The sequence below is a fragment of the Tyto alba genome, unplaced genomic scaffold (genome assembly GCF_018691265.1).
Source record: "Tyto alba isolate M040663 unplaced genomic scaffold, T.alba_DEE_v4.0 Super-Scaffold_8, whole genome shotgun sequence".
NCBI classification, from domain to species: domain Eukaryota; kingdom Metazoa; phylum Chordata; class Aves; order Strigiformes; family Tytonidae; genus Tyto; species Tyto alba.
This window is the reverse complement of record NW_024881329.1, coordinates 10,797,340-10,817,688: the sequence shown is the minus strand read 5'-3', so window position 1 is coordinate 10,817,688 and position 20,349 is coordinate 10,797,340. Positions and strand designations below refer to the sequence as shown.

At 37.0% G+C, this 20,349-nt stretch overlaps 1 protein-coding gene across 6 annotated transcripts in view; it reads right to left on the bottom strand.

Moving 5' to 3' along the window:
• The window catches only part of FAR1 (fatty acyl-CoA reductase 1), an 88,250-nt gene that overhangs the window by 4,336 nt on the left and 63,565 nt on the right, over positions 1–20,349 (bottom strand). For 2 of the 6 annotated variants that reach the window (XM_042784470.1, XM_042784469.1), the window contains 8 exons: positions 17,585–17,764; positions 14,577–14,754; positions 13,469–13,513; positions 13,231–13,358; positions 12,686–12,753; positions 10,964–11,135; positions 3,611–3,740; positions 476–603 (listed from right to left, as the gene is read on the bottom strand). In XM_042784470.1, coding sequence (XP_042640404.1) covers positions 476–603; positions 3,611–3,740; positions 10,964–11,135; positions 12,686–12,753; positions 13,231–13,358; positions 13,469–13,513; positions 14,577–14,754; positions 17,585–17,764 — 1,029 coding nt within the window. 6 annotated transcript variants of the gene reach the window in all.

The window sequence follows — 20,349 nt, the reverse complement described above, 5'->3', positions numbered from 1 at the left end:
GCCATCTTAGAGCACCAACATCAAAGTTTCCTGCTCAGAGGACTGTGCCTGTTTACTTGCCTGCTTCAAAAGATCACATTCCCAGAACAAACAGCTATTGATTTATTAAGCCTCCTTAACCAAACAACCCATTCTGACCTTGTGTTACTGTATACCTTTTTACCATTCAAAAGATACCCGGGTAAAATCAGAAACCTGGATTACATTATACACTAGTGATCTAAACTACAACCATAATCCCAGACTAATACTGTAACTATTAATACTGAGAGCAACTCAGCAGCAACAAATAGAACACGAAAGATGACATCTGACTTCTTTAGGAAATGTTTCAGACCACTGGACTGAAACAGAAGAATTTTGGAGGACCTAAACAGCCTGTATAAAGAGCAATTAAGTCATAACATGGAAAAGCAAAACCTGACAAGGGCAGGAAAGCACAGATAAACAGAGGAAAATAAAAATTTATACTTACTTATTCAAGTGTTTCCTAGCTGCAGGGAGGCCAGACATTTCTTCATTCAGCACGTATTTCTTCGTTCCCATGCAGTAATTCTCCATGTATTCTGCCCAATGTAGTTGTCGAACATCAAAATTAAATGTCTGCATAAAAATAAAAGCTTTCACTGTTAGTTACCTAAAAATTCACCTGTGATATATAGTAACATAAAGAATAAATGCTGTTATACCAGATAATGTCTTTGATGCATGAAAGCTATCTTGTCCTTAATCATAAGTGATCCAGATTTAGATCCCATTTCTGACTCAACCACCAGCTTCTTATACCATCTTTTCCAAATTTCCACCATTTAATGCCTTATTTTCCCTCCTCAGCAGTAATATTCTTCCCTCCACTTACAACTGCACTGCTTTCCCATTTCATTACGTCTGTAACAAATTCTACTCTAGAAATAACTATTTTCTATTATGTTGTTTCCCTTTAAGCAACAAAATAATTCTAATATGCTATAAACACTGCTCTGTGCCAAGTTCACTGTTTGATAAATGCAGAGTTCTTTTATGTGTGCTTATAGTTTTACAGCTGTATTTTTAAAAGAACCATGTGAGTATCTTCCTCAGGAGAGGAAGCTACTACCGTAAACTCACAACTCAAGCTTTGTACTGATCTATTCATTTCCTCCTCTCAAGATTCTACAATAACAGCTGTTTAAGTCTTAGCAGGTTTTTAACTCTGCCAATTTTGTTTTAGGTGGAAGAATAAGCAAAATCATTATAGCAACAAGAGACTACGTAAAAAGTTTTGTGCAGTCAAACTACTTAGCTTTGAAAGTTGTTATACATACACTAAATGCCCATGCCTCCAAATAAGCTGCTTAATATCATGGCAGATGTATTTTAAAGGATGTTGAAAAATAAACCCCTTACAGTTCTGAAAACAATCTCTCACAATTAGTCTTTGTAATGTGGCATTGTTTGCAAGTTAAAGATCAGCATGTAGTCCTAGTCATGATGTAAGATAAATACATGCTAAAGAGCCTTCTAGTACTGGTATGTTATCAGAATCTCTCAAACTGTATTTTCCATAATATATCATCATAGTGAGAATGTAAAAGTTAAGGAAGTTTCAACTGTTATTTCAACTAGTCTTTGACTGCTGTGCACATCTTATTGAAAATTCAACTATTTGAAAATACTAACAGTCCAAAGCTCTGGGGTTATTTTAAAACTTTGCCTGAATCAAGTTTGCTGGGGTAAATTGAGAGGGGGGAAGGGGTGGAAATCCTCTCTGCATGTGAATCACCAAAAGCTCTTCTATTTCCTACTTTTAGACAGTTTATTTAGAAGCCTGGCAACTTTTCTTCTACTTAACTACAGAACTAGATTCTGTAAAACACTTGAACAGGAAAGACATCCTAAAGATGGCAAAACTGTTCCAAATGCATAAAGGAATTTGAGTTTTCAAAACTGGAACTGGTGATTTTTATCCTGCAGAATTGAGTATTAACCAACAAAACCATAACAGAAAGGAAGTTTAAACTTGGGGTTGGGTGGAGGGAGGCAGGCAGAAATTTATCTCAGTTGCAATACTTATTTACTTTAACCCATACATGAATCTACCCATAAGAAATATTGGGGGGAGGGAGAAGAACAACTCTATTCCATTGCAGCTTCACTATTGCACAAATATATTTTGAATAACTTGGAATGAATCCAGTAAGATTTGCATAACTTCCCAGACATGAGGGACAGGCACACATGCAGGAAACGAAGGTAGCTTCAGTCAATACTAGTCACCAGGGTAAACCAGCTAGCCACATGCAGGTTGTATTAGGTTTGTATGGCAAGGTTTTGTTAGTGGAGGGACTACAAGGGTAGCTTGTGTAAGGAGCTGCTAAAATATTCGCCCATGTCTGACAGAGCCAATGCAGCTGGCTCCAAGACGGACCCACCGCTGGCCAAGGCTGAGCCCATCAGTGACAGTGGCAGCGCCTCTGGGATAACATATTTAGCAAGGGGGGGAAAAACTATGCAACAGCAACTGCAGCTGGAGAGAGGAGTGAGACTATGTGAGAGAAGCAACTCTGCAGCCACCAAGGTCAGTGAAGGAGGAGGGGGAGGAGGTGCTCCAGGAGCCCGAGCAGAGATTCCCCTGCAGCCTGTGGTGAAGCCCATGGTGAGGCAGGCTGTGCCCTGCAGCCCCTGGAGGTCCACGGTGGAGCAGATCTCCACCTGCATCCACACTGGAGCAGGGGGATGTGCCCGGAGGAGGCTGTGACCCTGTGGAGAGCCCGCACTGGAGCAGGCTCCTGGCAGGACCCGTGGAGAGAGGAGCCCACGCTGGAGCAGGTTTGCTGGCAGGACTTGTGATCCCACTGGTGTTTTGTTAGTTTAATATTGGTAACACAGCACAAAAATAAAAGGCTCACATAGATGGTCAACAAAACACAGTAGAAAATACTAAGATTTTTCATTTGAGCAGTTTCATTCACTCAGACCCTGCACTCAGCAACATTTTTGTTCTTCCTCAACAACCATCAGGACTTTTCTGTCATCCTGCTTCTATCACACTTCTCCCTGTGCGTAGGGAAGTTTCAGTCACACAGTAAAAGTGTGCTTCAGAAGGAGGTGAGAGAATTTACACTTATATCTGAATACCTGTGGCGCTCTGGCCAAAGACTGAAAAGAGTATATAAAAGTTGTTACTAGTTTAAAAACAAGCAAAAAAGTCCCTTGAAACCCACGTCCTCAGTGAAACCACGTTTCTCAGAAAAGCAATAGTGGTCAAGAAGTAAAGCCTTGTTTTATTCATGATATAGGTAAAACCATTAACAGCTTGGCTGCTTGGTTGACATACGGGTAACACAAGATCACACGATCAGGCCACTCCAAAGACAAACATCTTTTGTATCAGGCCTCCTTCAAGGGGGTCTTGCCCTTCCTCATATCTGATCACATCACTGATCTAACCTGTAACACAGACCTGGCACAACTGAAAGGATGTGACAGGAATCTCCAGCACTCAGTTAGCACTAGGGTTAGCTCCACATTACAGTAATCAGCATTACTAGCTCATGTCCTTATTCAATCTCAAATAAATGAATTTATATTTCACTATCAGTCTCTATGCCCACATCACATAGCTACTTGCCTTTTTGTCTTCAGGGTTTAGCTGGTTCATTAGCATAGTCATATTTTCAGTGTTCCAAATCCAAGAATTGCTTGTAAAGTATTCTAATAACATCATGGCCTTATGAAGACGTGTTATTGTTTTCATCATCCTACAGTCCAAGGCAGGGAATGTACAGGTTACAGCGGTAAAGATTAGTTCAAACAAGAAAAAGAGTAAGATTGCAAACTTTTTCATCTCCAACCCCACACCCCTATGTTAACATATCCCATCTTGTTCTGTACCCAAAGCATGTTATATTAGATCAACAGGGTATTTCTGCATATTATTAAAGTGAACTTCAGCTGCCCAGTCTTTATATAGAATCGGAAATTATAGGACAGTCCTTTTTAGCTAATCCTACTTTCCAGTGCAATAGTTTCTTCCCCCTTCTGCCCCCATCACCCCCACCCCAAAAATAAAAAAGAAAAAAAGAGATTGTAAAATGTCTTCTGTTGGTAACTCAGTCTAGGACACAGACACAGAACACTTTTTACTTCAGTATACTGGAATAGCTAAGTGTACTGAACAATCTGACTTGATGAAAGAGTCAAACTGCACAGTACAGAACATACACACGACAACTTTAAGCAAGGGAATAAGTTTCCCTGATCCTTCTGCACACTGTGCAAAACCACATCTCTAACAAAACAAAATCGGTTTACTATGGTCACTAAGAGATCAAGACTTAAAAACCACCAGAAATATGGCTTAGCCCCTTAACCCTACTGCTTCTACAGCAAAGGGCAGGAAAATATTTACAGGCACAGGAAAACCACAGCAGATCCTGCTAGTTAGGTGAACGTTCTATGCTACTTCAAAATATGCAGAAATACCTTCCATCATCCCTTATAATGCAGAGGAAGCAACTCAACAAAACCATCACTTGGAATACAGAGAAATTATGTTATAAGGATCAATTTAGGCAAGTTTCTCTTTGATCAGACTATCTGAAGTAGACCCAGAAAAAGTGAGTCATTCAGTCTCTCAGATGCAATGTTCCCACATTTATGACAAGAAAATTGTTTCAAGTGTTACAGTGCTAGAGATGGTCACTCCATCTTAGTAAGTACTAACTAGTACCACATAGCCTAATGCTATTAAATTCCTGCTTTGGGTGCTCAAGGTCTTTCCATGTCACAGAACTGCTTCCAATTTGATCCTTATAGCAGGACACACTTATTTTAAGCAGAGAGTGAGAAGAGGGGGATGGGGAGGAAGGCAAGTAAAGCAGAACAACCCAGCACTAACAGGAAATGGCTTTCTGAAGGTAAGTTTTGTTCAGTAAAGTTCACAGAATCAATAAAAAACACTGATTTTTCTCTGAAAGCTGCTTTGATGCATTCATACTTGCAGAAGGGATACAGCACATTATCCCAGAAATTCTTCTAAAGAAAGTATTTTGCATTGCAGTAGTGTCCCCTACTGTGGGATGGCTGGCATCTCAGTACCTAAGGGAGTATCAAAATTGCCTCATACCAACTGCAGAGACCACTGAGTAAGTAGAGTATTTCTAAAGCATAAAAAGCATTAATATTTTTTCCTTAAACCCCACAGGAACCTATCTATAGAGTAATTCAGAATTGTATTCAAATTTTAGATCACCAGTGAATTTTATCAGTAGACATTCCCAGATGCTTTCAAACACCTGTCTATAGTTTCACTAGTTGGGCAAGTTGGCAACAGTGTGAGCTGCGGTGAACCAGAGTTCCTCTGATTCAGAAGTAATTAGGCATATAGAGACTGTGCATCCAAAACATATCCTGTGCTAATGAGACTGAACTGAACTTAAAAAAAAGAGCATATTATTCAAGTCAAAAAATTCAGACAATAACTCAAAACTTGGAGAGCAAACGTCTCACTGGTCAGATAAGCCAGAAAGAGCTCATAGCAAAATGACTCGGATAAAAATAGTGCCAAAGAGGACACAGTGGCTAAGTGCTCAGACTTTTTGCAGATGTCTGTCCACTGACAGTCTTAAGATTATTTAACTTAGTTGAACTGTCCCTTTGTGCCTCCCCAGCTTGTGTTCTTATGCTATGCTGGAAGAGCAGTTGAGTTTTAGTTAAAGTGCTCAGACTGCTTCAGTTTAAGACAACTTGTGTCCCTGCAAAATACTAAAAAGTGCTAATGAGTACCTGATAAGTATAGAAATTGGGCTTGTTACTGGCCACTCACATTGGCTTTCATTCTTTTCTGTAAACGAAAACTAAACTAAATTTAAACTAATGTAAAGACTAACCTCTGCTAGGAATCTTGCTGCCTGATTATGGGTATCGCTTTTGAGCACAGCTAAACTGACTAAAAAAAAGTGGCTAAAAAGAGTTACTCTACCTCAGCTGCAGATTTTTTCCCTCCTTCAAACTCAATTTGGATTTAGTGAAAATCAATGTGGCCACAGAAACAGCTGATATAATTCATCAGTGGAAAAATGTTTTTTTCTTTTCAGGTTTAGTTTCTTGATATATCAGCCAAAACAATCAAATGTCTCCACATTCTCTCAACTGCTAGATTAATTACAAAGTTGGCAGAAGAGGATCAACTTTCTTGGTGATAGCTTGTTACTTTGCACTAAATCAACATGAAACTCCAATTTTTTTTTTTTTTGAGAAAAGTACAGTGACAGCTTCTCATTCAGAGATGTCAGCAGTGAGTGTCATTTAGTGAACACTTCTAGTCCTGGGAATACCAGGTGCTGTAGGCTTTGGCACCCAACATGGGGCAGAAGGTTGTGATTTGATAAGAGTAGTTGTAACTGTGGGGAAGTTTGGGTTTTTTTTTTCAGGTGTGGTGAAGGGACTATGGGTGGATGTTCTCTATTGAGTCTCAGTATTTTGTCAGTTATATATATATATATATTTTTTTTTTCCCACCATCGTCATTGTTCTCATTTTATTGTCATTATTAAACTGTTCCTATCTCAGCCTGCGAGTCTCCCTTCACCCCTCTAATTTCCTCCCCCATTCCCAGGTGGGGAGGGGGAAGGGAGGGTGATTAGCTGCAGTGGTTGTTTGCTGACCAGGCTCAAACCACGACACTTGTGTAGCTCTGGCAGACTAAGTTTTATAATTCAGTGGCACCATATTCCTCCTGCAAATGGGAAGACACACACGATTCAAAAAACAGCATGAATACACAAAATGGGACTTTATCTCTCAACCTGAAGTTTTGAAATACACACTTCACAGGTTGTTCCAGAGACAGCCATTGGATACAAGTCATAAATATCAAAGCCATATATAACCAGTCAGTATAATATCAAGCATTGCATCACACCTTCATAAGCTGAAGACAGAAAAAAGTCAGACCTGCTGATCATCATGAACAACTGAACATTAGCAGCAGTCAGCAAGTCAGTGTGACAGCGTGAAAGACTTTCACCTAGATACAATTTTGCCTCTACTAGGCAGTCCCTGCTGCCATTAACACAAAATATATAACAGTTTAAGAAGCACATCACAGGAATTAAGTTTTAAGCAATAGTTATTTCAATTATCCATAAATTAGGTGGGCATATTTCTATACCAGACAATTAAAAGCAACCTGGCTTAAGGCTCGGACTGCATTTTGAAGAAGCCTTACACACAAACTATTGTCTCCAGGCTAAAAACAGTTCTGATGGTAAATACAGCCTGATCCTTCAGCAGATCTACAGGCTGCCAATCTACAAGTCTCTACATAAGCATTAGAGATAGTTAATTATAATTTTTTAAAAAAAAAAGATTCCTCTAAAATACACAGAACAAACTTTCAGATTTTTGTTTAGATTTTCATTCGGCTGTAGATTTTGAAGTGTAGGACATACTACTGGAATTCTTCTTTTCAGCAGCTCTCTGGTTCCTTTAAGTGCACAAATTACAAGTGCTTCCAAGAAGAAAACCCATATTCATCTATTTAATAAAAGTGTCCTCTTTACTCGTTTCTGGTTTGTAAAACTAAGTGAAAGGTGCTTCATGTTAAGTTTTAATTTCATATTTATCATTTCAATTTAAAGCTTCTTAGGTCCTTTACACTTCCCTACACACATCAATCACATATCCCCTTTAGCTTTCTAAGACACAGTAACAGAAAATGAACTGCTGGAGAAATCCCTGAGTTACAACTTTTAAGTATTTCATGCCACATTCTATTCTTCGAGAATAACTGGAAAGATCTGCTGGGTGTGTATTTTTAAAGATTTAGATTTCAAATATATTGAATTATTTTTAAATAACATACGGTTCTGTTGTGCTAAGCAGTATGCAAACTTATGAGAACTATGCCTAACATAAAAGTTAATTAGACAAATAATAAGCTTTGCTATGCAACTAAGTATATATGGCAAGCTACCTACAACACTATTCTTAAACTTGGACGCTAAGTGTTATCACCACTATTTATGTAATTTCATAATGCTATAATAGTATTAATTATTTAGTATAAAATGTCTTCAATATGCCAAACCTTATTGTACATGTTCCTTCTATAAAATTTGGAAGAAGTATTATATGCATTATTTCTTCTTTCCCTTTCCTTAACTGTTAATATTCTGAGAGAACTGTTAAATTCAAGAACGTTCAACTAGATGCAAAAAGAGCAAAAAAATATTTCCATCTCACTAAAAACATTGCTTCCACAAGTGAGGTGCAAAAGAATGATTTCATATTGCAGAAACATTTCAAGAGGGAAGTTTTCAAAAAAAACCCTGAACAGGAAGATTTCTTTTTATTATTATTATGAACACATCCTTTAGTTCTGAAGGGTCATAGGCCTCATCTTATTTCTTCTACTTGTTAAAAATTTCTCATTCAGTTGCAATACAATATCCTGACAGTATGACAACAGTGCAGTTAAACCTACACAGTAATTTAATTGCTTAACAGTTTTTCCTACATTGTACGCAATAAACCCCTCAGAAGTGTATTCAGACTCAGCACAGAGAGGGCAGGCTATTGACCACGTGAAGTCAAGTTAGCATTCTATTTGAACTTCCTTGTGCTGATTTTACTACATTTTTCCTATACTGCTCAAATTTTTCTGCTAAATTACAGTGGAAAAGGTCACATTTTAGATTACGTCAGCACTTCTTCACTCGGAAGAGCATTATATTGAGTTTAAGAATCTCCAATAATGTTTCCAAGGCTTTAGAAATTTCCAACAGTAGTACATCCCTATACCATGACTGTCTCCAGCCCATCAGTTAAAGGAACTTTAGCAGTACTTTGAGCTAGATGACTAGAAAAAAGTAGAAGAGTGAAGATCTGTCTCAATTTTCTTCCATTATTAAACAAAACATGAAGCCCGTCAGGATTTAATACTGCATGTCTTGCTTGCATCTATGTATTTATTTGCTTCAACTTCTCCTATCACAGGTTTCCATTTTTTAAATGCAAAAAAAAAAAAAAAAAAGAGAAGAGCACTATACAATGAAAGCAATATTCCTTTAAGTGGGCTGGGTATCAAACTTAAAAGCTTTTCTTTCAAGTACATTAGAGTAACCTTAGTGACTGAACTACAGCTTGTTTTACTTGAATCTCCCATCTTTCCTCCAAACTGGAAGCCTTGTGCATGACAGGAAACTCACCCACCCACTGTTACATTAAACTAATTAGGAATGCTCATATCAGTAATTTCTTCACAGGCTAGAAATTTAATGTCACCAATTGTACTAGTACTAATTAAAGTTCTAAATTCCATCTTTTGACATCAAGTAAGAACTCCAGGAAAAGCAAAACTGAGATTCAACATTCCCAGTGTCATAATATAAAACTGCAACGAGTGTTCTAAACAACATGATTATTCACAGCCTTGTTTTATTCCCACTGGTCAAATACTTAAAAGACTAAATGCATTTTAAGGACTGACAAGATTCTGGCAGCACTAATTCCTAACCATTTGAAAGACAGTAGGTTGGCATTTATAGTACAACTATTTTTAGTGAGTGATGAAGTCTTCCTATCAGTCAGGGATTTTCTATCAACTTTATTCAGAATTACTTAAAGTTGCAAAAGAACCTAAAAGCTAGGAACCTGTACTTTCAATACCTTCTTTTGATCTGAAGAGCTTACATCTTTTTTATGTGGGGAGATTACTATACAGGCACAGCTTCCTGCCACTACTGTTGCTGTGAGTATTACACTATTGAGTAGGCTTGGAACAACAGAACCCAAGGCAGTTCAGAAGTTCTACAAACCACTTACACGGCTTCCTTCTACTGCTCCAGTGCTAAGTCTATTACAGAACATTTACCCTCCTTGTAAGACAGACCTAAACTACAGGGACAATGAATGAATACTCACTTGTGTTAATACACTGTCACCACAGTGGAGATTTTATAGAGTCTGAAGACAAATACTTTTGAAAACATAACATATGCAATGAATTAAGATCATATGGCTTGGCAAATCTGAAACAAATTGAAGTGACATCTTATATTCCTTGTATGTAATTTAGTTTAGCCTATTTAGCAGAGCTACGCCATTTTCGCCACTTAAGAAGTCAGCCAGATACTAGTGTAAATATTATAAACTGAATGGAGTGTTGAGATGATACAAACCAACATATCAGACCAAGTTGTATCATCTACAGGAATAATCCGCAATTATTAACTCAGTCTCCCATTCAATTTTCAGTTTATAATAGCAACAATCTTAGTGCAAGCCACTTCCAAGAGTTTAATGACTGACTAGGATTCTGACCCAAGGCACATCTTAGCATTGCTGAGCCAGTCATTAATCTCTTTAAAACACAGCCACTGGATTGTTATTGCTTATAGTTAGTAAATCTAAATAGTGCCCATGCCATGTCTTCTTCAAAAGTCTCCACCACCTTACCAGCAAGATATTTTTAGCCCTGTCCTCCTTACCATGGTTTATGACCTGTCAATCTGAGCAAAAGATCAAGCAAAAATGCAGGCATTGTATGGCTGACTGCAGTCCAATACTGATGCAAGAGGGGGTTGGATTGCATACTAAAGTTAGGGTGCCTTACTGCATTTTCTAATGGATTTATCTTGAAATTCAAATTAATGTGGTATCCTGTAGGAAGAAATAAGGATCAACATATTTTGAATATTTATCATTCAAGAGCAAACATCACTTGCTAGATCTTGTAATTCTGTTTACCTTGACTACTCAAACCCCCAAACTATCCAACAAAAACATCCTAATTTTTGCTAGAAAGTTCAAAGTCACTTTGAATTCAAGGACCTGTTCTCAGGAAAAAAAGGCTGAGTTTTAGTCACAAAGCATTCAGGGGAAGAAAATAATTTTAAAAATAATCAATATACATCATAGTGTAAGCATAGCTTTGTTTAAAAGTCAGAGGAACAGACAAGACAGAGCTAGTCACCATTACCTTGGGCTTCTTCCAGTAATCCTGAGGTAGATATCATACAGGAATGCTGGGGCCTTATGGCTTACAGCAATCCAGTAATGATATAAAAGGTGATTGGAAGTTAGATTTACATTGGGCCGTCTGAAGGCCTGTTCGAGAGGATTCCTCTTGAAAGTAGAAATTACATGGTATTCTGAGAAAGAAAAGTTGCATAACAGCTTTGATAATAACCATGTAAAACTGAATGGCTTTCACAGTACGTTACAGTGTACAGTATTTATGTCAGTATGTTATTTAAATAACCACCCTAACTCTTCTATAATCCACAGAAACTTAAAGTTATAATCTTTTAACCTAAAATACTGTTGAACTGGTTCTTATTATAATCAAGAGGTATTTTATGTCTTCATCTTCAGTATCATATTTTATCATAGCTTCTCTCTTTCTGTTCCTCTTCCCTACCTTAGAAGTTGTTGGTTTCAAAAATTTACATCAATTTCAGTTTATATACCATGTAAAGCTATTTAAGTAATCATCTGTATTTGATGAAGAAGGCTATTCTGATCTTGTGTGAAAAACAATTTAAAAACAGACTGACGACTTTGCAAGCATCTGAAGTGCATTTCAAATAACATGTTTAAACAACTTATCCATATTGAAGCATTAAGCAAAAAGCGATTAGGATGGGACTCAATGTAAAACTCCCAATGACACCTGAAAATTCTGTACATGATAGATATGCAGCATCAGTGTCTTCAAAAATTATGTTGAAATTCACCGCTCATTTTAAGCATATCTTATAACTTTAAGCTATTGTTTACAGACAGTGTTTAAATACTCCAATTCAAATCGGGGTATAAATGAAGTCAGCAATTTTCCAAGTTTGGCTGAAGCAGTAAGAATTATAAATAGAGATACACATAAAATGGGCAAAAGCAACTAAAAAGCATGAAGAAATTAGTAAAAAGAAAAAAAATAGATTCAAGTATTGAAGGTAGCTGAAAGAAAAAAATATTACCTGAGCTTAAAAACTCTATTTCTAAAAAATTAAAAGCTAATAAACCATGCCAGCCAGCTTATATTGCTACTTATAACAAAACTATTACAGAGCTTTTGTCATGTGGGTTACATTCTAATCAGTATATCTACAGAGTTAAAAATAGGTGGCCGTACTTTCTTAAAGATTGTTTTCCCTGTACTTGAATAGTTGAAGTCTCATGTAGCTATCTGAAGATTAAAAAAAACCCACCTCAATCAACAATTAAGCCAAACACAACAAAGAACTACAGAAGTGCAAAACTACTACCATACCTCTCAACTATGCAGATGTACAAAATAACTAACTGTGGGATGTTGACCCATATGTATTTAGTAAGGTTGGCATTAAAACCAACATTACTCCTGCTCTTCTGAGCAATGCTTCTCTCTGCATACTACCCACTCTGTAGATTAGGTCATGGCAGTAGCAAACAGAAAAATCAGTTCTCCCATAGATTTAAGTTATAATGGAATAAATAAAAAAAAATAAAAAAAATATCAAAATGAAACTGTGATGCTGCTGCAAGGGGAGAGAATGAACAACAGAAGAATGAAAAAGCCCAAAACACTGCAAAATTGAGAGGTATTGCTATTATATTAGTTTCAACAACAAAAATGTAATATGACCTACTGATTATAGCCTGTGTTTTTATTATTTGACCTTATTTTTCTATTTAAGCTTATGAAAAAAGAAACATGGCATACCAACTTCACCCCAGTGGAAAGGATTGGTACCACCCGTTGTACAGTTATAGATCATGACATTTCTTGGTCTAGGGGGGGAAGAGGGGGTGGGAAAAGACAAAAGAGCAAGTTAGAAGACAAACCACTTTTTAAAAATACAGACAATAAACATATCCAAAGTTATCCTTTTCCTCAACAGCACCATTTACATAAAGCAGAAAGAACCACTCAGGTTTTTTGCTTTCTCTATCATCTTCCAGTATTTTTCTCTTTCTTTAACAATCATATGTTCTTTCAGAGAAGGCGTCATCTACATTACCGTAGATTGCATTGATTACAACAAAACCCAGAAAGGAATTTGAAGGCATAGCTTGTACAACAGTATCAGTAGGTGATGTCTTCCTCTTTGACATAAGGAAGTTATATTTTGAGGGACTAATGCTGTTAGAACATTAGATTCCATTGTCCTGGGGGAATAGCAGGACACTGATTAGAAGTTTGATAGAAGATTGATTTATTAAAATACAGAATATAATTTCAAAATACTTAGTACTCTCTATTGTCACCTGTTATACCTATTAACTCCAGAATACCAGGCTGCAGCCAGTGTCGTATTGACAACAACATCTACTGGAACAAGATCTGCTACTGCACTGTTGGAAGCTCTCATTGTTCGAAGAATTCCTTTTCCTGCCTTAAAGAACAAAACAACGAGAAAAAGAGACAAAGACCCACCAGTAAAACATATGAAGCTTTATGGCCTTCCAAAGGAGGAAAAAAAAAAAAAGTATATTTATTACTTACAGCAATGAAGAGACCACTAGGTCCATTGAAGTTATCAATCCATCCCTATTATGAACAGGGGGAGGGAAAGGATTTGGTTAGAGTATACTGAAGTCAGCAGTTTCAAGTGAAAATCTGAGAAGTTTCTACAAGTTTAAGGGGTGGAGGGAAAAAATAATAAAGAGGAGAAAGATATTCATTTCCATGTCTGTAAATGAAGTTCTTCTATAGCAAAGTCTGGTGATATAAAAAGTTGCTATGACTCAGACACAAGATCTACCTGTAGATTCACTGCTCCTTCAAAGTGAGATGCAAGCTTGTTTATTACTCCGTGAATAAACTGCAGGACATTGTATAAGTAAGTTTATGTTGAAATTATTCAAGTTTACAAGTATTTTTAGACTAGCTTCTAGCAACTCACTGAAGACAGATAAACAATTTTGCTATCGATTATTACGTCTCTTGATTTTTCAAACAGAAGGCATTCTTGCTCAGCTTTAATGACAATATTTAGACACTATATACTTACTGGTTTGATATGTACATTGTACATACTCAAAAAAGTATGCAAAGTCAATTTTATGGATTCTAAGGGCCTGTGGGTCATTCAGTCTTGAACTGGAGAAGCTAATCCAACACCAATCTCCCACACAGGAGGAAGCATATAGCATATATGCAATACAGCAATATAGCTTACAGTACATAGAACTTTAAGCAAAGCTACAGGGTTTGACTAAAAGAAGGGCAGACAAAACACCTTTATGTCCTGCAGTCCCCAGTTTTCTTAGTTACCCCTTGCAGCTACTGACACTCCAAAGCATTTTGAAGAGGGAAAAACAGATGAAGATACACAGCATCACGAAGCTGACATTTAATGAGTGAAACAGCATCTCCTATTTTGATAGAAGTGTATTGCTCTACGATTAGAAGTACCTAAATTTAATTACCCCTAAATTTCATGTAAGAATACTGTATTCGATACCTTTTATATCAGAGTTGTTATCCTGAAGCAAGCATGCCACATCATTGCTTAAAACTTTTTTCTTTACAAAGGTCACTAAATAAACAGGTTGTTGATATGTAGTATAGTTTACAGACAAGATTGTCATGTGAAAACTCAATGACTTACAGGAAAAGGCTCCTTCCAGCTAGCACCAACAATAGATGGCCTTATAATGGCTGTGTTTAATTTTGCACCTTCTTGTTGTACTACATATTCAGCTAAGGCTTTTGTATATGTGTAAGTATTAGGTCTGTCGCCTATCAGTTTAGGAGTAATATCATTCACTAGGCCATCATCCATCCACCTACAGAAACAAAATAAGAGGCAAGTGTAAATTACTGCTTCACTGGGTGAGGGGTAGGGGTGGGGTGGGTAAGTGAAAGCAATATGTAAAGAGGATAACCAGATAAATCAAAAATACTATGAAAAGTAAAATTAAAATCCAATCTCCTTTTCAAAATCCCATCCAAGGCAAAAAAACTCAACAAAAAAGCTCATACCAAAACCACCAAAGTGTTAGCATTCCCCTAGATGCTGCAGAAGCACAGAGGAACTAGAAATTCTACAAAGAAATTTAGTCAATTAAAACCTCAAGTTCTACATTTCATGTTTCTGCATCATCCCCAGTATCTAACACTAAACTAGTACACTTTAAATCTCAGTTTGATTTTCAGAATTTAACACCAACTCCCACTGAAGTTAGCACGTCACATACTTTCTACTTTAAACAGTTGGAAGTTGTAAAAGATTTCCATAAACATTTGCATAATAATAAATGTCTGATGACAGCTTATACTACGCTTATTGTAGCCTCCTAAAATACCATTCATCTAAATGTAAGTTATGGGTGTTCGCTTATTTAAACTGAAGGCCAATCTCAGAGGCCAGAAAAATCAAGTTTAATAGAGCCTGCCTATTATTCATTTACATTATACACTACTTTTTAAATTAAGGTGGCAACTGCCTATGTAGAACCCTTCTGAAAAGGAATCCTAAGTAAGAATGTTATACTTGAGATACTACAGCATCAGTGTGGTTAGGCTGGTTTGTTTAAGAACATTACTACCAACTTACAGAAGACTGTTTATACTGACTTCATGCTCATTTAGTTTCAAATTAAACCATAAAACCTAAACAATTTGAGAATTCATGCCAAGAAAAAAAAAAAACAAACTCAAAAAATCATCTTTCACCAGAACGTGTGCAGTTCCAAGTGTTTTGAAACTATTTTCTATTGTGCACTGTATAAAGTACATTTATGAACTTAATTAAATATTAAATCTTTTCTTTTGTTGTTCAAGTTACCATTTTTTTTTTCCTCCTTTGAAGAAAAAGTGGTACACACTGAAATGAAAACAAGTTTCTCAGTAAGAGAGAGGAGGGTTGCATGTTCAGCATCCACTGAAAGAAGCATACTGTTATTTACTTTTTTGCTCATGTAATTTATTTATTACACACCAACGACAGAGCAAGGAGTATGTTCCTTTACAATAACCCTAAGTCTATCAACTAAATTCTCAAACACGAAGTGCAGACACAGCAAGTTAGTCTTTGAGACACAGGCACACTGCTCCTCAGATTAAGTGATCTAGGAAGTGATATCACAGCAAAGGCATTACGAGCATCACCTCCACTTTTGTGGTGTTAAGCACTTACACAACACCACTGAAGCAAGCTGCGTCACCATGTTTCTCCCCTTAATTTAGTTAAGTCTTGCAATTTCATCTTGCTTCCCAATTCATTCGGCAATTTCTATTTAAAATTGTAATAACTTTCAGTCATAGCACACGGGCACAACAGAGACATGTCATTTGAACCACTGTTACTTTGGCATTCTCCACTTCAAAACAGGACTTGGATTTTCTTTGACTCAGTCACATAACATCTTAGCTACATAAGAGGAATTTAGCAAACACTGTTATTCACCAATGTCCTGCTACAATCAAAGCTGACATGCAGACTCCTTTCATAGTATGAATTGGGGGGGGGGAAAAGGGGTAGAAAAGCCCAGAAAGGGACACAAATCTCTTTCTGTGTCTCAGCTGTTGGCTAGAGATCACTCTTGCATAAGTTTACAAAACCCTTCCCTCACCGCCACGAGTTCTAAAATACAGACAGCTGTCAAAGCCCAAACCAAGCAGTTTAAGTGGTATATATCCTGCTTGTGAAAAGAAAGGAAAAATATATGACTAGTTCAGAATATCTCATTTGAAAGTGTATTTAAAGTTAACTTTATAAAAAAAAGTTGGCTCAATGTGCATTCTAGGTAGTAGCTCATTTGTTTTTAATGTGAGTGCTCTTCCATCTATATTAACAAATTTTAAAAGATATATTACTTTTTAATTAGTTATTTTTAATTTCATAATTCTTTTGCAAAGGGTGATATTTTATATGACAGGGAAAAGAAGGGAGAGACTGATTTAGAGTTGAGATTATTATTTATTACATTACAGTTGACTTATCCCATATTTGCCACCTGTTTCACTTAGGGTTTGACAGCTACTAAGACCTCAGGACAGCTAATATACATAGAAATTAAAATACAGAATAAGTAATTTTTCCCTTAGTAATGTCCAATTCAAAATTAAAAAGAAAGATTTTTAATGTTTGCGCTCTCTGAATACCTAACAGAACTACTTCTACAGTTGTGTTTCTGAGCAGTTAAGTAATATTATTTCAGTATCTCAGTCTGATCTTGCAATGGTGTTCAGGTGGATGTAGTAGAAGGGGGCTGTCTTGGTTTTACCCCTTTCCTTGACAATACCAGTGTTAGCACACTTGTAACACCACAGCTTTTTTTGGTTTTAATAGCTCCTATTTCAGCTCATCATACAGCTGCAAAACTGACACTATCAGCATATAGGAGGCATCACAGGTAGATATGAGTAGCCCTCTCCTTCAGTACCACTCCACACCTAGCTCAGCTGAAAGTGACCATAAAACCTTAATCCATCGCCTTTTCTGTAAAGGGAAATGTCAGCCATGCTGTCAGACTTACACGACAGCGTAAGCTACTTCATCCTCCAGGTTCCTCACCATTTTTTGGTACTCCACGACTAGAAAGCAAGTGGTTACAGACTAGAAAGCAAGTGGTTACAGATTACTGAAGCAGCTTCATAAAACACAGCACATACTCGAGAGAATCTATCAGTTTCTTGGGATCAACAGGAGGTGGATAAACTATTTCCTCAATCTGCTTCCGATTGCAATATGCATAGGCAGTCGAAACATGCATGAACACTTCCAGATTCTTCATTCTCTGTGCCAAGAAGAGGAGCTGTTGTGTGGCAGTCACATTTAACTGAACAGCATCTCTGTCGATGAAACAAATTTGATTAGCAGAAAGCAAGACAAAAACAAGCAAAAAAGAAATAACTAGTCAATTCACTCTCAAATGCCTTGGTGATGGGTATATAAAGTATTTCTAAACACTCTTCCCAAAAATGTAGCATGGACACTGTCCTAAGTTTCTTCTTAGAACAGCATGCCACAGTCTTAATCTAGAACATGTCTCAATGTGCAGGATAATTTTCTTAAGTTTTACCCTGTTCTTATTGGCATCCTCATGCTCCATTACTACAGTGAGAAAGCCAGCATACCTTTGATGTCCTCATACTAAATTCCAATCCTACATTTTTCATAAAATGCGAAGGAAATAACGCAACACAGCACCTAGCTGCCACATAAGATGCATCTGTGAACTTTCTAGTTAAATCTGAGGTAGGTCAACAGCTCAGAAGGTTGGTTTAGAGGACTAGTAATTTGAAGACTGGCGTATTCCTGTAGGATAGTACAAGGCTCAATAGCACAACAGGATTACAGGAAGGAAGAATAAAAATTAAAAAGAAAAGAAGAAAAAAAAGAAAACCACCAAGATCCACACTTTCATCCTCAAACTTCACTGCTTCTCATTAGAGTCCTTAAGGACACTGTGGGAGAATATGTATATCTCTACAATTCCCACCAGACCACAGCTTACTGATCAACTGCAATGATTATTTTTTACAATTCAGATATTCTCTCCAGCCTATAAAAGTTACTATGGGCACTAGTTTTCTTGTACAGAGTGTACTAATCAACAAAATTTCAAGAATACAGCTAAATGAAGCTTTATCAAAGTCTCTGAAATAAAGTGCCACATTAATAAGAAAAAAAAAAAAAAAATCTTGTTCCCTCCCAAATAAGCTGTAAATTTAAGACTGCTTTATCACACATTATTACTGAAGCACTGGGGGGACAGGAAAGAGGGACTACTATGCCAAAGCAATTAACATCAGTAGAAAATGTTACTTCTGAATAAATTAGTTTTGGGGTTTTTTTTAGATGAAAGTATTGTTCTCAGTCTTCACTGTCTCTTCCAAGAAGTCAAAGGAAGGTGCTCATAATCACAGCTGTATGCATCACTAAGCTACAGACGTGTATAGCAAGTACAAATTAGGAAGAGTTCCAAAATAAGCTCAAGTATTTTGCTTTCTTGACTTTATTCCTAACCACTGGCCCCAAGTCAAGTATTTTGAACTTTACAGTAGTTATTCCTGTTAAATATCAGACGAAGGCTGCTCTAGGTGGTCTTCAGATTTGTAAGGTTCCTCCAACAGCACATCTGTTAGGAAATGCAAGCATTTCTTAGGTGCTCTGGTGTCAACTCTTTCTTATTTTGCTAAACAACATACTGGGCTTGCCAAGAAAGCAGAAGCTACCAGAGGATTTTTGTACCAAGATGCCATTCCATCAGAGGTTGGCAGTTTCTTAACATTTCAAGATCATAACAGTAATAAGCATGGGCCACCTTATGACGTTTCAGCATACAGCACAGAATTCTTAGAGAGATGGTGCCAGTCTTTGTAACAAGTCAAAGAAAATCCAACTTGAGAAGTGTTTTATCTCAAGGTTGCTTTATTTCCCCCTTCCCTAAAAATTGAAGCTAAAACTGGATTTTTATTCTAGTATTTCAACAATAAATCAACTAATTTTTGCCAAAAGGCAAATACAATCTTTTCCAGCTTCTGGTACTCCTTTCTCTAGTATCTTCTTAATATATTTTCTGTACAACATGGAAGTTTTCAACTTTTAGTTTTCATCTTTCTCCCTGTGCATTTACTTCTCCCTACTCCCTCCAATGCAAACCTCTGTTCTTCTTAATGAAGGACTTTCTGAAGACATGGAGAAAGCTAAGAAATATTTAATCTCCTGCTTGTTCATCAGGTACAGAGCCAAGTGCTAGAACTTCCCCCACATGCAGTTTTGCCAAAAAGTTATCCTCTCAAACTGTGCATTCTCCTTCTAACAAGGAAGGCTAAAGGAATAGTTTGTGTTCCCTTTACACACTAGGAAAAAAGCTCTAGTATTACTAGTGAGCACAGTACATACGGCTACAGATTATTTGTATCCTGTCCACCCACCCTGGATATCAGATCAACACATGATGTTCGGAAGACTCAGAATAGCAACATGTTCCCTAGTCTCTTCAAGTTTCCCTTCAAGAAGACTTTGAAATTCAGGCAGAGGGATTTAGTTAAAAAACAAACAAACAAACAAAACAGCCAACCAACCACACACACAAAACCTGAGGGGGCCATAGCAAAACTACAATAATTTACTTAGTTTCTAAGTGCTAATAATGTATTTGTGGTTTTGCCTGAAGCTTTAAAAAGAGATTAAATTTTCCATGCTGAATACAGCAATTCTAACCTCTGGCAAAGCAGGTCCAAATAATGTGCCTCCATCTTCCTAAAAGCAAATGAAAACCCAACAGCTTAAGATAAATTTTGGGGAAAAGATTATTACCTTAAGGGGCATCACAAAACTGACCAAGCACACAAATGTCAGAGTACATGAAGTAGCCTGACAGGCTGAGCATTTGCAAGATTGTGCAGAGACCTGATTTACCCTCTCCCTT